This window comes from Neoarius graeffei, chromosome 4, assembly GCF_027579695.1.
Source record: "Neoarius graeffei isolate fNeoGra1 chromosome 4, fNeoGra1.pri, whole genome shotgun sequence".
NCBI lineage: Eukaryota > Metazoa > Chordata > Actinopteri > Siluriformes > Ariidae > Neoarius > Neoarius graeffei.
Window position 1 is genome coordinate 71,530,218 of NC_083572.1, and position 15,825 is coordinate 71,546,042.

A 15,825-nucleotide genomic window follows, 5' to 3' on the forward strand; every position below is an offset into this window, starting at 1 on the left:
CGCAACATCGTCACCACCATGGGGGACTTCAACGCCAAGATAGGGAGTAACAACCAAGGCTACGAGTCAATCATGGGGGAACAAGGTTTGGGCGTAATGAACGATAATGGGGAGAGGTTTGCCAATATGTGTGCTACAAGCAACCTAGTCACAGGTGGGAGTATGTTCCAACATCAAAGGATACACAAAGCCACTTGGACATCACCAGACATGTTCACGGAAAACCAAATTGATCATATATGTATTGGGGAAAAAGTTCAGAAGATCCCTCCAAGATGTTCGAGTCAAGCGAGGAGCCGATGTTTCCTCAGACCATCACCTACAGATCGCAATTTTAAGGTTAAAACTGAGAAAAAACTGGACAGGGGACACCAGACAAAGTGGCAGAAGGTACAACACCTCAGTCCTGAGGGATGCAGAAAAGCTGGAAGAATTCAGGATCACACTCTCCAACAAGTTCCAGGTCCTGCAAGACTTGGAGACCATGATAGAAGACTCCATTGAGGAAAAGTGGCAGGGGATAAAAGAGGTAGTAACATCAACATGCCAGGAAGTGCTGGGCACAAAGAGACGAAGCCACAAGGAGGGGATCTCAGAAGAGACCCTGGAAAAAGTGGAGAAGAGAAAAAAGAAGAAAGCAGCAATAAACAACTGTCACACAAGAACAGAAAAAGCCAAAGCACACGAGGAATATGTAGAAGCACATAGGGCAGTAAAGAGGCATATAAGAGCAGACAAGAAGAATTACATGGAGACACTAGCAGTAGAAGCGGAGGATGCAGTCCGCCATGGCAACATCAGGGAGCTGTACGCTACCATCAAGAAACTTTCTGGAAAACACACCCAGTCAGAGAGACCAGTAAAGGACAGCGATGGGAACATCATCCCGGATACGGAAGGGCAAAAGCACAGATGGGCACAGTATTTTGAAGACTTGCTAAACAGACCAGCCCCAAGGGAAACGGCAGACATCCACCAAGCGGACAGTGACCTGCAAATTGAGTGTGGACCACCATCAAAGGAGGAGATCCAGAAAGCTGTCAAACAGCTGAAGAATGGGAAGGCATCAGGTCCAGACAATATCCCAGCAGAGGCGCTGAAGGCAGATGTGGAGACAAGCTTGGAGATGCTCTACCCATTGTTCCAAAGCATATGGGAGAAGGAAGAAGTCCCACAGAAGTGGAAGGAGGGGTACATCATCAAACTACCAAAGAAGGGTGACCTTAGCTCCTGCGCCAATTACAGGGGAATCACCCTTCTCTCAATTCCAAGTAAGATCTTCAACAGAGTACTCCTGAACAAGATGAAAGATGCTGTGGACTCAAACCTCCGTGACCAACAAGCAGGGTTCAGGAAAAACAGATCCTGCAAGGACCAGATCAACACACTTAAAATAATTTTGGAGCAGTCCATAGAATGGAACTCACCTCTCTACGTCAACTTTATTGATTATGAGAAAGCATTCGACAGTTTGGACAGACAGTCACTATGGAAGCTACTGAAGCACTATGGCATACCTGAAAAAAAATCACCAACATCATTAAGAACTCCTATGAAGGGATGACATGCAGGGTAATCCATGGCCAACAACTCACAGATGCCTTCCAAGTGCAGATGGGGGTGAGGCAAGGATGCCTGCTGTCCCCATTCTTGTTTCTTCTGGCCATAGATTGGAGTATGAAGACATCCACAGACAGTAAGAACAATGGAATAAAATGGACAGCTGGGAAATGGTTGGATGATTTGGATTTCGCAGATGATCTGGCTCTTCTCTCTTACACACAGCAACAAATGCAAGAGAAGATCCACAGTGGAAAGAGCAAGATCCTTAAGGTCAACACAAACTGCAATACTCCCATCACCTTGGCAGGAGAAGCACTAGGAGAGGTGGATAATTTCACTTACCTAGGAAGTATCATCGACAAACAAGGTGGGACAGATGCAGATGTAAAGGCACACATAGGGAAAGGCAAGAACAGCTTTCCATCAGTTGGATAAAGTCTGGAGATCATCAGAACTGACTACCAGTACTAAAATCCAGATGTTCAACACAATGGTAAAACCTGTTCTATTGTATGGTGCAGAGACATAGCGAACAACCAACACAACATGGAAAATACAAGCTTTCAGAAATACCTGCCTTAGGAAAATTCTTAGAATCTACTGGCCTAACACCATCAGTAATGAGGACTTGTGGCACCGCACCAGGCAACAACCAGTAGGGACTGTCATTCTACGTAAACGCTGGACATGGATAGGGCACACCTTGCGCAAACCAGTAACATATCACAAGAGAGGCCTTCACCTGGAACCCCCCGGGGAAGTGGAAAAGGGGAAGACTGAAGAACACATGGAGGCGGGACCTGGATGCTGATGTGAGGGCAACCGGCTACACATGGTAGAGAGGGCCCAGGACTGCATGAGATGGAGGGATCTAGTCCATGGCCTATGCCCAAGGTTGGGCAGTAGGCCTAAGTAAGTAAGTAAGATCCATCTGTGTGCAATCAAAGCATCACATGATCTGTCACATGATGTCTGTATAAACAAACCTGTTCTGGAAGGACCCCGACTCTGCAACACTACTAAGCAAGCAACATAAAAACCAAGGAGCACTCCAAAGAGGTCAGAGAGAAAGTTGTGAAGTATAGATCAGGATTGGGTTACAAAATATACATGTATATAAAAATTTGAATATCCCAGAGAACACCATTAAATCCATTATAGCAAATGGAAAGAATATGGAACCATTACAAACCTGACAAAAGAAGGCTGCCCAGCAAAACTCACAGATCGGTCAAGGAAGGCATTAATCAGAGATGCAACAAAGACACCAAAGAAAACGCTGAAGGAGCTGCAAAGATCCACAGTGGAGATGGGAGTATCTGTCCATAGGACCACTTTATGCCATACACTCCACAGAGTAGGGCTTTATGGAAGAGTGGCCAGGAAAAAGTCATTATTTAAGAAAATACATTTGGAGTTTGCCCAACAGCATGTGGCAGACTCCCCAAACATATGGAAGAAGATTCTCTGGTCAAATGAGACTAAAATTGATCTTTTTGGCCATCATGGAAATGCCATGTGTGGTGCAAACCCAACACCCTGAGAACACCATTCCTACAGTGAAGCATGGTGATGGCAGCATCATGCTGTGGGGATGTTTTTCATCTGCAGGGACAGGAAAGCTGGTCAGGACTGAAGGAAAGACGGATGGCACTAAATACAGGGCAATTCTGGAGGAAAACCTGTTTGAGTCAGCCAGAGGTTTGAGACTGGGATGAAGGTTCACATTCCAGCAAGACAATGACCCTAAACATACTGCAAAAGCTACACTGGAGTGGTTTAAAGGGAAACATTTAAATGTCTTGGAATGGCTGAATCAAAGCCCAGACCTCAATCCAATTGAGAATCTGTGGCATAACTTGAAGATTGCTGTATGCCAACGCAACCCATCTAACTTGAAGGAGTTGGAGCAGTTTTGCCTTGGGGAATGGGCAAAATTCCCAGTGGCTAAATGTGCTAAGCTAATAGAGACATACCCCAAGAGACTTGCAGCTGTAATTACAGCAAAAGGTGGATCTACAAAGTATTGACTTTGGGGGTGAATACCTATGCACACTACAGGTTTCTGTTTTTTCATCTTAATTATTGTTTGTGTCACAATAAAACAACAATTTTCACCTTTAAAGTGGTAGGCATGTTTGTGTAAATCAAATGGTGCAAACCCCCCCCCAAAAAAAATCCATTTTAATTCCAGCTTGTAATGCAACAAAACAGGAAAAACACCAAGGGGGATGAATACTTTTGCAAGACACTGTAAAAAGAGCATCCTAGAGAGGCTGAGTCTCTCAGAATTAAAGATGAGAAGGGGTTCGCCAATCTGTAAAAGACTGCGTGGGCAAACAGTGGAACAATTTAATAATAATATTCCTCAACTTAAAATTGCAAAGTATTATGGGAATCACATCATCTTCAGTACATAATCTCATTAAAAGGGTCACAGAAGCTGGAGAAATCTCCGTTTGCAAGGGACAAGGCCAAAAACCAAATACTGGATGCCTATGATCTTCTGGCCCACAGGCAACACTACATTAAAAACAGACAATTCTGTGGTGGAAATCACTGCAATGGTTCAGAAACACTTCTGAATACCATCACTTGTGAAAAGAGTTTGTTGATGCATCCACAAACGCAAGTTAAAATTTTACCATGCAAAGAAGAAACCATATATAAACACTATCTAGAAACACTGCTACCTTCTCTGGGCCTGAGCTCATTTATGATGGACTGAGGTGAAGTGGAAAACTGTCCTGTGGTCTTACAAACCAAAATTTGAAAAAAAAATTTTTTTGGAAATCATGGACACTGTGACCTAAAGAGGAGAGGGAACATCCAGCTTGTTATCAGCACATAGTTCATGTTATGGGGTGCATTAGTGTAGATGGCATTGGTAGCTTGCACATCTGGGGAGGCACCATTAATGCTGATTGATATATACATTTTTTGGAGCAACATACAGTGGTGCTTGAAGGTTTGTGAACCCTTTAGAATTTTCGATATTTCTGCATAAATATGACCTAAAACATCATCAGATTTTCACACAAGTCCTAAAAGTAGATAAAGAGAACCAGTTAACAAATTAGACAGTAAATATTACACTTGGTCATTTATTTATTGAAGAAAATGATCCAATATTACATATCTGTGAGTGGCAAAAGTATGTGAACCTCTAAGATTAGCAGTTCATTTCAAGGTGAAATTAGGGTCAGGTGTTTGTCATCCCATTGACTGAAGTCAGGTGTGAGTGGGCACCCTGTTTTATTTAAAGAACAGGGATCTATCAAAGTCTGATCTTCACAACATGTTTGTGGAAGTGTATCATGGCACGAACAAAGGAGATTTCTGAGGACCTCAGAAAAAGCGCTGTTGATGCTCATCAGGCTGGAAAAGGTTACAAAAGGGCAATTCCATGTAAATGTCAACCTCACCATGCAAAAATAAAGCAGCATGTAATACATCAAAACCACTCCCAGAGATATCACCTAGGCCTGTATTTTACAGATGTGAATAAGTTGAACCAATTTGTAACCAACCTAATATGTCACTGTCAGTCTTTCTTTCTTATAATGTAAAACCCAAGCTAAAATCAACTTTGATCATGTACAATTCTGTATTATTGCCACAAGCCACAGAAATGTATGCTAAAATCCACAAAACAGCAAAAAAATAGCCATCCTAAATATTATTTAAGAACTTTGATAGTTTTAGCTGATATTTAGAGAGTTTTTCAAAGGGTTATGGTGGTTAAATTGCTGATTTTCTAAACATATGCCATGTCTATTTCAGACGCATCACATCCATAACAGAATTTCGTCGCATCCATAACACTGACTTTTCCTTCCGAAACTCTGCATGAAATACAAAATATTTTATACAAAGATTTTTTAATATTCACCTTGGACCCCTCTATCAAATGGATATCTCCATTTCGACATTAGGTTTACAATTTCACAGAGTTTGATAAAAACGTACAGTCACCCAAGAAAAGTGATACTTTTTCTGTCACATCCATAACGCATCTTTTATTGGCATTTTCTGGCATGCCCTAGATGTACTATGGGAATTGTTCTTGTTCTATCACTTCTCCAGTATGGTACAGCCTTAAAATATGCAACACCTGTTTAAATACTGGGAGACGATAAAACATGCACTGGGTCATTTGTTGCCATTGAGTTCAAGTGTCACGTCCATAATGCTGGAATTGCTCAAAACCATCTCTAAAGAGTTTGGACTCCACCAATCCAGTCAGACAGATTGTGTACAAATGGAAGAATTCAAGACCATTGTTACCCTCCCCAGGAGTGGTCGACCAACAAAGATCGCTCCAAAAGCAAAGCGTGTAATAGTCGGCAAGGTCACAAAGGACCCCAGGGTAACTTCTAAGCAACTGAAGGCCTCTCTCACATTGGCTAATGTTAATGTTCATGAGTCCATCATCAGGAGAACACTGAACAACAATGGTGTGTATGGCAGGGTTGCAAGGAGAAAGTCACTGCTCTCCAAAAAGAACATTGCTGCTCATCTGCAGTTTACTAAACATCATGTGGACAAGCCAGAAGGCTATTGGAAAAATGTTTTGTGGACGGATGAGACCAAAATAGAACTTTTTGGTTTAAATGAGAAGCGTTATGTTTGGAGAAAGGAAAACGCTGCATTCCAGCATAAGAACCTTATCCCATCTGTGAAACATGGTGGGGGCCTGTTTTGCTGCATCTGGGCCAGGACGGCTTGCCATCATTGATGGAACAATGAATTCTGAATTATACCAGCGAATTCTAAAGGAAAATGTCAGGACATCTGTCCATGAACTGAATCTCAAGAGAAGGTGGGTCATGCAGCAAGACAATGACCCTAAGCACACAAATTGTTCTACCAAAGAATGGTTAAAGAAGAATAAAGTTAATGTTTTGGAATGGCCAAGTCAAAGTCCTGACCTTAATCCAATCAAAATGTTGTGGAAGGACCTGAAGCACGAGTAGTTCATGTGAGGAAACCCACCAACATCCTAGAGTTGAAGCTGTTCTCTATGGAGAAATGGGCTAAAATTCCTCCAAGCCGGTGTGCAGGACTGATCAACGGTTACCGGAAACGTTTAGCTGCAGTTATTGCTGCACAAGGGGGTCACACCAGATACTGAAAGCAAAGGTTCACATACTTTTGCCACTCACAGATATGTAATATTGGATCTCATCTCATCATCTCTAGCCGCTTTATCCTATTCTACAGGGTCGCAGGCAAGCTGGAGCCTATCCCAACTGACTACGGGCGAAAGGCGGGGTACACCCTGGACAAGTCACCAGGTCATCACAGGGCTGACACAGACAACCATTCACACTCACATTCACACCTACGGTCAATTTAGAGCCACCAGTTAACCTAACCTGCATGTCTTTGGACTGTGGGGAAAACCGGAGCACCCTAATATTGGATTATTTTCCTCAATAAATAAATGACCAAGTATAATATTTTGTCTCATTTGTTTAATTGGGTTCTCTTTATCTACTTTTAGGACTTGTGTGAAAATCTGGTTATGTTTTAGGTCATATTTATGCAGAAATATAGAAAATTCTAAAGGGTTCACAAACTTTCAAGCACCACCGTATGCTGCTATCCAGAGGCCAAGCTTATTTCTGCAAGACAATACCAAGCTGCATTCTGCACATATTGCAACTGCATGGGTCCATACTAAAAGAGTCCAGGTGCTAAAATGACTTGGCTGCAGTCCAGACTTATCACCCATTGAAAACATCTGGCTCATTATGAAACGAAAAATATGACAAAAGAGACCCTGATCTGTTGAGCATCTGCAATCTGATATCAGGCAAGAATTGGACAACATTTTTCTTTCAAAACTAAAGCAATTGGTCTCCTCAGTTCCCAAACCTTTACAGAGAGTGGTGTTAAAAGAAGAGGTGATGCAACACAGTTGTAAAAATGCCCGTTTCAACTTTTTTGAAATGTATTGCTACAAGCGTATATATTTCTCAAACAACAATAAAGTTTCTCAGTTTCAACATTTGATATGTTGTTTTTGAACTACTGTCAATTAAATTTAGTGTTTACATGATTTGCAAATCATATTTTGTTTTTATTTATATTTAACACAGTGTTCCAACGTTTTTGGAAAGGGGGCTGCATGTTCCACCATAAAATTGTCTAGACAAAATTCTTTTTTTCTCTCATTCTTTTCCTGGTGGTGATATGTAACAAATCTCAGCCTATCTAGCCAGAGAGAAAAGCATGAATAAAATTAAAAGTCTTTCTATAAAAATTGCCCACCTCAAACAAAAGTGTAGAGTTTGGAGGGATTTTTGGGGGGATGCCAACAGAGCCATAGGCATATTCTGGCTTACACATCAATATACAGACCTCTCCTTTCTGCATGGAGTGCACACCAATATCCCATGCTTTGATCACATGACCTTTAAGACAACAATAGAGAGGACACCATGAACATCTAGTGTTATCTGATGGCCCTAATGTCATCATAAAAAAAATGCAGTAAATACATCCCTGTGTGCCATTAGCGTTCCAGACATGAGTACTCTAACCTTATATAATAATCCTTTCAAAACAATGAATATGTAAAACTAACTTGCACTTGAACATAAATAAATGCAATCCAGGGAGGTGCAATTGAAACAGGTGGAACATGTTATGCCATCAGCATCTTTTAATATGGGAGAAAGTGCTCATGGTATAATAATTCTACATTCTGTGTGACTTACATGACTAAGTACATGACTAAGTGCTTATGAGGTAACAGAAATTTCAACTCCGTCTTATTGCCTAGTACAAATGTGGGTGTTACAAAATAAAGTACAAAAAAATTCAAATAAGGCATAGTTTCCAAGACCAAAGACAACATCCAAGTCCCACAAGTATTAAACAGAAACATGTCATGAGACTGAAATAGTCTATTTTTCCACATTTGTAGTAGGCAAGGCATATATAGAATGGACAAATATCAATATTGTAAGCGATAACACACATTTCAATATTTCTGTTGAAATGTCTCTACTACTTGGCATCTGTATCAGTTACATTTATGGAAAAAAAAGAAAAAAGCTGGATAAATTTCCATGTCTAACCAATATTTTATACAGGATTTTGTGGCAATTTATGGCTTATGCTTAGAATTATGTGATTATGATTATAATAACATGTTTGTGATTTTTACTCCTTGTTGCTATTAAAAACGCATACACAAAAACACATTAATTATTAGCTAGTGAGGAATTTCTCAGCAAAACTGCAATACCTTTGCCTACATTGAAGACAAAAGGCTCCTTCTGGTCCAAACTGGAGTCAAACGTCTTCCCATTAAGAAATTTTCCAGTGTAGCGGACACACACCTTGTCCCCAATCATAGGCTTTTCACTCTCTGTACCATGGCGCTTCACAATCTATGGAGATTGAAAATAAAGTCCTCATCATAATCTGTTCATCACTGTTCATTTAATAAATCAGGTACTTCAGATCTGAACATTTTAGCTGAATCAGCAAGATAAAATCTGATGCCTGAAAATAAGTCACTGTGTTCACTTAACTGCTCTAGAGAAAACAGACATTTTGGCTAAACGGGTATTTCATCACTATAATTTACATTCTTTTTCTTTGACAGATTTGTATTGGAGGTTTCAGTTAAAACATCTTGTGATCACTACCTTTTGGGACTCTCCATATTTCTTACTTTTGAAAAGTTAGAATGTATGAAAAATTGACTGGAAAATATTGTATGGTTAAATATGTAAAACATTATGCTTTATTTGTGCATTCTACCACCAACACACCAATCACAATGCTTGACTCTACATTAAATACAAAATGCACATTGGTTAACTATCACATTTCGTGAGGATTAATAATAGCAAGTCTATGCAACAATTCTATAAATTCCCAAACCACATATTTGGTTGTGATGGATGTTTATCAGTATTAGTATCAGCAACAATCTACATATAGTCATGCACAAATTCACCAAAAAAGCTTCTAAATCAAAAGAAATCTCATCTCATTATCTCTAGCCGCTTTATCCTTCTACAGGGTCGCAGGCAAGCTGGAGCCTATCCCAGCTGACTACGGGCGAGAGGCGGGGATCAAAAGAAATCATTTCTAAAATTAATTTCTCTGAGGTTGAGCCATCATTCAGGCACAATGAAAATATTATGTCAGTTGACAAATCCTGACATGAGATAGACAGATAGAGTGCAAGTGATACAACACTAGCCTTGCACACGCCCCGATCTTTGTTTGGAGTGATGTCTAAACCCTGCGAGGCAAATAGGCCAATAAAAGACTGGGCAGTTGGACAAACATCCTCAAATTTGGCCATCTCCTCAAGGCATGCCCTTGTTCCCCTAAAAAAACAAAACAAAAAAACAACAACATACAAACACATAAGCTTTAGATGCAATATGAAATGCTTCCATATGTACTAAAACAGTATAATGGACAGTATCCTTATGACTAACCTATAGTGAATTGATGTGATTATAAAATAAAGCATTGTGTAAAAACATAAAATAAACGTACAATTAAAAAAAAAAAAAAAACATATAGAATGGTATTTGGGAGATTTTATTTTGACCAGAATCTCTATAAAACATATACAGCACAACTTATACAACTCAACTCATCATCTATGAGCTTAAGATGTAGTCATTACCAGGCTACTAAAAGTTACCAATGACTAAATATCACATTATTTATTTGTTACCCTTCTTGTTACTCTTTCCTCTTTTGGTAAGAGTCCTGATTTCATTTGCATGATGCTGAGTAAAGCAAGTCTGATTTGGCATCATTCAGTGTGTGTAATAATAGATACACAACTGTACCTATTACACAAAGGATTGCTTCCATATCCTGTTGTATGCAAGAGTTTAGCAAAATGTGTTTTCCAAAAAAAGAAAAAGGGGGGAAAAAAAACCTTACGGTGACTGTAGAGTTGATACTAAGTCTGAAACCTTTTATTTTTAAACTTGTACAAGTCTGCAAACTATGTAGAGAACAGCTGCAATTGCATCTTGTACCATCATTGTAGCATACCCTCTTTTCATAACATTTTACAGCTTTCTGTTTGGACTTCTATTTTAAAACACTTATAAAAACACCAATAATACAATGAAATTGCCAAATTTGTCTTTAACACATGTATCTTTAATTCAACCTACAGCTGAAAGGATCCTATTACATGGAAAAGATAATGGAGTAAAGAGTAAATTAATTAATGGTCTAATTAATTAACTAATGAATTAATTATTCTAAACAATAACATCCATAGTATCTGGTAATTCTACATCAACTTCAGACTGTTAAACTAGATCAATAATTTCCATTAAGAGATTGGAGTGTTTTTTCGAACTGATTCCCCCCAGTTATTAAGGACAAAAATGTTGCAAACCATCGATGTTTGTTTTATTATAGATTTTTTTTTATGTCTCTCTCTCACACACACACACACACACACACACACACACACACACGGAGCCTCTTCACAATCTGAGCTGATATGCAAATAATCATCTGCATATGTTTATGTAGGACAGACACAAACAGATAATATGTGTCATAGTGTCTTTATCTCCTATCTGATGTTCTCCAATCTGTATACATGTTTATCCAGAGGCACTCTGTTCAGCTCTGTGTGTGAGTGTGTCTCTGGTAAGAGGAGGTGTGTGTGTGTACGCTCATGAGTGTGTGCTGGGGAACACCATGTTCCTGCTATTCACAGTTCCTGGCACAATCCATTGGTGTATACTAAATCTTTATCTTCACAGTGGGTCTCAGAGACCACTCCATCACTTCAGCTCCAAATATTAAACCAAACATGCTTTCATAACCATTCACAGGTTTAGCTATTAAAATTATACATTACCAAATGTGAAAATCATATATCACTGTACCATACTCACCATACCATATCACACAAAGCAAGAGGCAAACTGCATCCATTGTTTTAAATAAAGACACTGTTTGGGTGGCAATAAAGTTTATAGTCAGTCAAGATATTTGTCTCAGACATTTAAAGAAGAACAACGGAAAAGATACAAGACAAAAGCCAAATCAGAGAACATTCAGTTCAGTTATGCAAGATACACACTATTATTCAAGGATTGCACTGAAAGAACTTGTTCACACACACACACACACACACACACACACACACACACACACACACACACACACAGGAAAAAGAACACTTAGACTATTATGGATATGGAAACAGGGTCAGTGATATCCTGACAATTTTTGAATGACTAACAAATCACCATTATATACTGTACAACGATTAGTCATAAAATTAAAAACACTGGCAGGTGAAGTGAATTACATTGATTATGTTCTCACAATAGCACAAGTCAAGGGATGGGATACATTAGGTGCAAGAGAACAGTTAGTTCTTGAACTTCATATGGTGGAACCAGGAAAAAATGGGGAAGCGTAAGGACCTGAGTGACTTTGACAAGGGCCAAATTGTGATAGTTACATGACTGGGTCTGAGCATCTCCAAAACGGCACATCTTGTGGGGTGTTCCTGGTACTTCGAGAACTGACTGTTCTCTTGCTGCCTAATGTATCCCATCCCTTGACTGGTGCTATTGTAAGAAAATAATAAATGTAATTCACTTTACCTGTCAGTGTTTATAATTTTATGGCTGGTGTATGTGTGTTTTTTATATAGATTATGGCTGGTGTGTGTTGTGTTATAAAATATATATATATGGCATGGTGGTGTAGTGGTTAGCACTGTCACCTCACATCAAGAAGGTCCTGGGTTCAAGCCCAGAGGCCAACGGGGGCCATTCTGTGTGGAGTCTGCATGTTCTCCACATGTCTGTGTGGGTTTCCTCCGGTTTCCCCCAAAGACATGCAGGTTAGGCTAATTGGTGGCTCTAAATTGACCGTAGGTGTGAATGGTTGTTTGTCTCTATGTGTCAGCCCTGCGATGACCTGGCGACTTGTCCAGGGTGTACCCCACCTCTCGCCCATAGTCAGCTGGGATAGGCTCCAGCTTGCCTGCGACCCTGTAGAACAGGATAAAGCGGCTACAGATAATGAGATTATATATATATATATATATATATATATATATATATATATATATATATATATATATATACACACACACACACACATATATACACACACACACACAGTATATCCATATATATAAACTCTCGTGGTTACCAGAGGACTAGCCCCCCACTGTAACCCTAGCTATGTAACAGGCGAGAGGCCGAGGGCTACAGAAACGGAGATCGGCACCGCCCTATGCGCCACATGGCGTGGGAAGGACTTTGATATACATTACATTTTTAATGAATTTATTTATTCTATCCACATTCACTGGATATGAGCAATTGTGCGCTCTGATTGGCTACTCTACTACTTGGCTATCAGCTCATATACCGTGAGTAGAGAAAAACAAAATGGAGACGCGTGTTGCTGAACCAACCAAGGACAAAATAAAACCTCTACTCGAAAACAAAAACCAAAAAAATTTAAAAAGCAACAAAACATGGAAATCCCTGTTCCAAAAATAATTAAATTTAAATAGAAACAGAATGTGATGATTTGCAAATCATGAAAACCCTAGATTTCATTAAAAATAGTAAAGAAAACATATCAAATGTTGAAACTGAGAAATGTTATTGTTCTTTGAGACACCATGTCCTCCAGTATATTACAAGGAGAAGGACCATCTGGCTTGTTATCAGCGCACAATTCAAAAGCCATCATCTGTGATGCATGGCATTAGTGCACATGGTATGAGTAGCTTGTACATCTGGGAAGGAATGATATAAAGGTTACATCTTTTCCAGGGAAGGCCTTGCTTATTTCAGCAGGACAATTCCAAACTGCATTTTGCACATATTATAATTGCATGGCTCCATAGTAAAAGAGTCCAGGTGCTAAACTGGCTTGCCTGCAGTCCAGACCTGTCTCCCATTGAAAACATTTGGCGCCTTATGAAACGAAATATGACAAAGGAGACCCCAAACTGTTGAGCAGCTGAAATCCAATATCAGGCAAGAATGAGACAACATTTCTCATTCAGAACTACAGCAATTGGTCTCCTCAGTTCCCAAACATTTACAAAGTGGTGTTAAAAGGAGAGGTGATGCAACACAGTGGTAAACATGCCCTTGTTCCAACTTTTTTGAAACATGTTGCTGGCATGAACTTCAAAACAAGCATATATTTTTCAAAAAACAAAATTTCTCACTTTCAACATTTGATATTTTGTCTTTGTACTATCTTCAATTAAATATAGGGTTTCCATAAATTTGCAAATCATTGCTTTGTGTTTTCATTTACATTTTATAGAGCATCTCAACTTCTTTGGAATCGTGTGCCCACACAAATTATTTACACTGAAACACATTTACATATCTCGGGTTTAAACACAACGATGTACAGGCACACATACAAGTCTGTGTCAATATGCAATTTACAGATCTTTTGTTTCTTTGACTTTTTTTAAATAAATTCACTCTTTTTATTGGTCATCACAGCAAAGCAGAAATTTCATTTGATGTATTAAAAAAAAACCCTCAGTATTCCACTGAGGGCATATTTCTTATAGCTGTTATTCACACTACCAGGTATGTTCTGTTCTTGCAAAACAGGAACATGACTAGAAGCACGTGATTGCATAAATTCTAGGAAAACCCTCCAGACTTGCACTGTGTTCCGACAGCTAAATAAAAGCAGCACATTCACACTGACATTCTTACTGATCATGTCTGTATGAGTGATCATTAACAAAACCCTTACTGACCAACCTTAAGTACGTGGTGTAAATAACAAGATAGACAACAGATAGACTCAGGAAGAACGAGAAAGAGACTGTGTCCCCACATGAGCGCTTGGACGGCAATTTAGGGTCACTGAGTTCTTCTGAACTTGAGCATCAGTGTGTTTTAAAAAAAAATCATCAACAACAACTTGGTCTCCTTGTGGTTTTCTAATAGGAAATTGTAGTTTAAAATAACCTACGTTATACTTGTTGCTTTATAATAGCACTGAATGAAAACAACATTTTTTGGGATAACTCATGAATGTTTAGGCTATGTGATGTTATGAAAATAACTAATATGTTGGTTTAAAAACTTAGGCTACGTTTTAATGTGATTCAGTTAAGTAGCCTATTAATTTCAAATGAACTAGTTGAATTCGCTGTAATCAACCTTGTTATAGCACCATGAAATAAAGATATCAGTATTAGGCTACCTTTCCTTTTGACCGTGGTGGTAGCATCAAAGTGGTGGTACATCTTTTGTCCTTTAATATGTACCTGGAAATTCACCCTTTTGTGCCTTTAATATTCACCTGGAAATGTGGCCATAGTGTGCATTCGGAATGATTTCAAATGAACAGTTGTCGGCTTTTTGAAGATAGAGTTTTAAAGGTACATTACATGTCCCTTTCTAGGTAAAAGACATTAAAGGTAAGATCCAAATGGCGTTCAGCTATAAAGAAAAAGGTACAGCTGAGTAACCGTTTTTCTAAACGTGTGACAAGTTATTTGGTTTGAATGAAACCTAAAATAAATTGGTTAAAATAAATTAAAAAATAGATGAATAAACAAATACTTACAATATTTCCCTTTTGTCTCCGGTCCCTCTCATGTGCTTGACTCTACAATCCGCAAGGAACTTTTATACAAAATCTTGCCGGTAAGTGCAACATGTACCTACCCGGAGCGCTTTCAGGGCTGTCGCGGCTGGCTGGGAGGAAGCCCGCCCTCTTCCACCGAGTACTAAATGTTCCAGCGGCGCTATTTTACACCACTTTTGCTGAACAACAAAGCCACATGGGGTGTGCGTGCGTGGGGGGGGGGGACACAACTAATATGGGAGGCGGAGACAGTGAGGGGTAGGCACTGAAGCCTATAGTTAAAAAAAAAAAAAAAAACGAAGGGCAGGTTCTTGTAAACTATCCACAAAGTAACACAATGTTCCGGCTACGCTGTAGCTCGCTGTGATGAGAACACTGTGTCCTAGTACACACTACACACCGTGACTCGTAACCCGTTCTATGCCGAATCCACTAGGGAGCAGTGTGTAGTTTACAGAGCTGCACACACTCCACATCGATACTATGTGCCACAACGAACATTTTTATTATTATAGCTAGTCGTGTACTTCCTTTTTAAACTGCTGCTATGTGACACATTATTTATAGCCTAGCAAACCTTAACCTGCATTATCAGCAATGTCTGCTTTTTCATTCCTCTCGCAATCAGGAACATTTGATAAT

General features: G+C 39.4%; 1 protein-coding gene across 9 annotated transcripts in view; it reads right to left on the reverse strand.

Annotated features, from left to right (window-relative positions):
• Positions 1-15,361, reverse strand: part of LOC132885201 (peptidyl-prolyl cis-trans isomerase FKBP5-like) — a 75,380-nt gene extending 60,019 nt beyond the window's left edge. For 2 of the 9 annotated variants that reach the window (XR_009654566.1, XR_009654565.1), the window contains exons 1-4: positions 15,163-15,349; positions 9,791-9,920; positions 8,822-8,966; positions 7,840-7,982 (exon numbers count right to left, since the gene is read on the reverse strand). Coding sequence is in view for 7 of the 9 variants with exons in the window: in XM_060919592.1 (XP_060775575.1) it covers positions 7,840-7,982; positions 8,822-8,966; positions 9,791-9,920; positions 15,163-15,194 (450 nt within the window). In the remaining 2 variants the exon portion in view is untranslated. Of the gene's footprint in view, positions 1-7,839; positions 7,983-8,821; positions 8,967-9,790; positions 9,921-12,316; positions 12,555-15,162 lie in introns of those variants that run through there. The other 7 variants (XM_060919591.1, XM_060919597.1, XM_060919592.1 and 4 more) reach the window with 6 other exon arrangements.
• Positions 15,362-15,825: the final 464 nt, after the last annotated feature.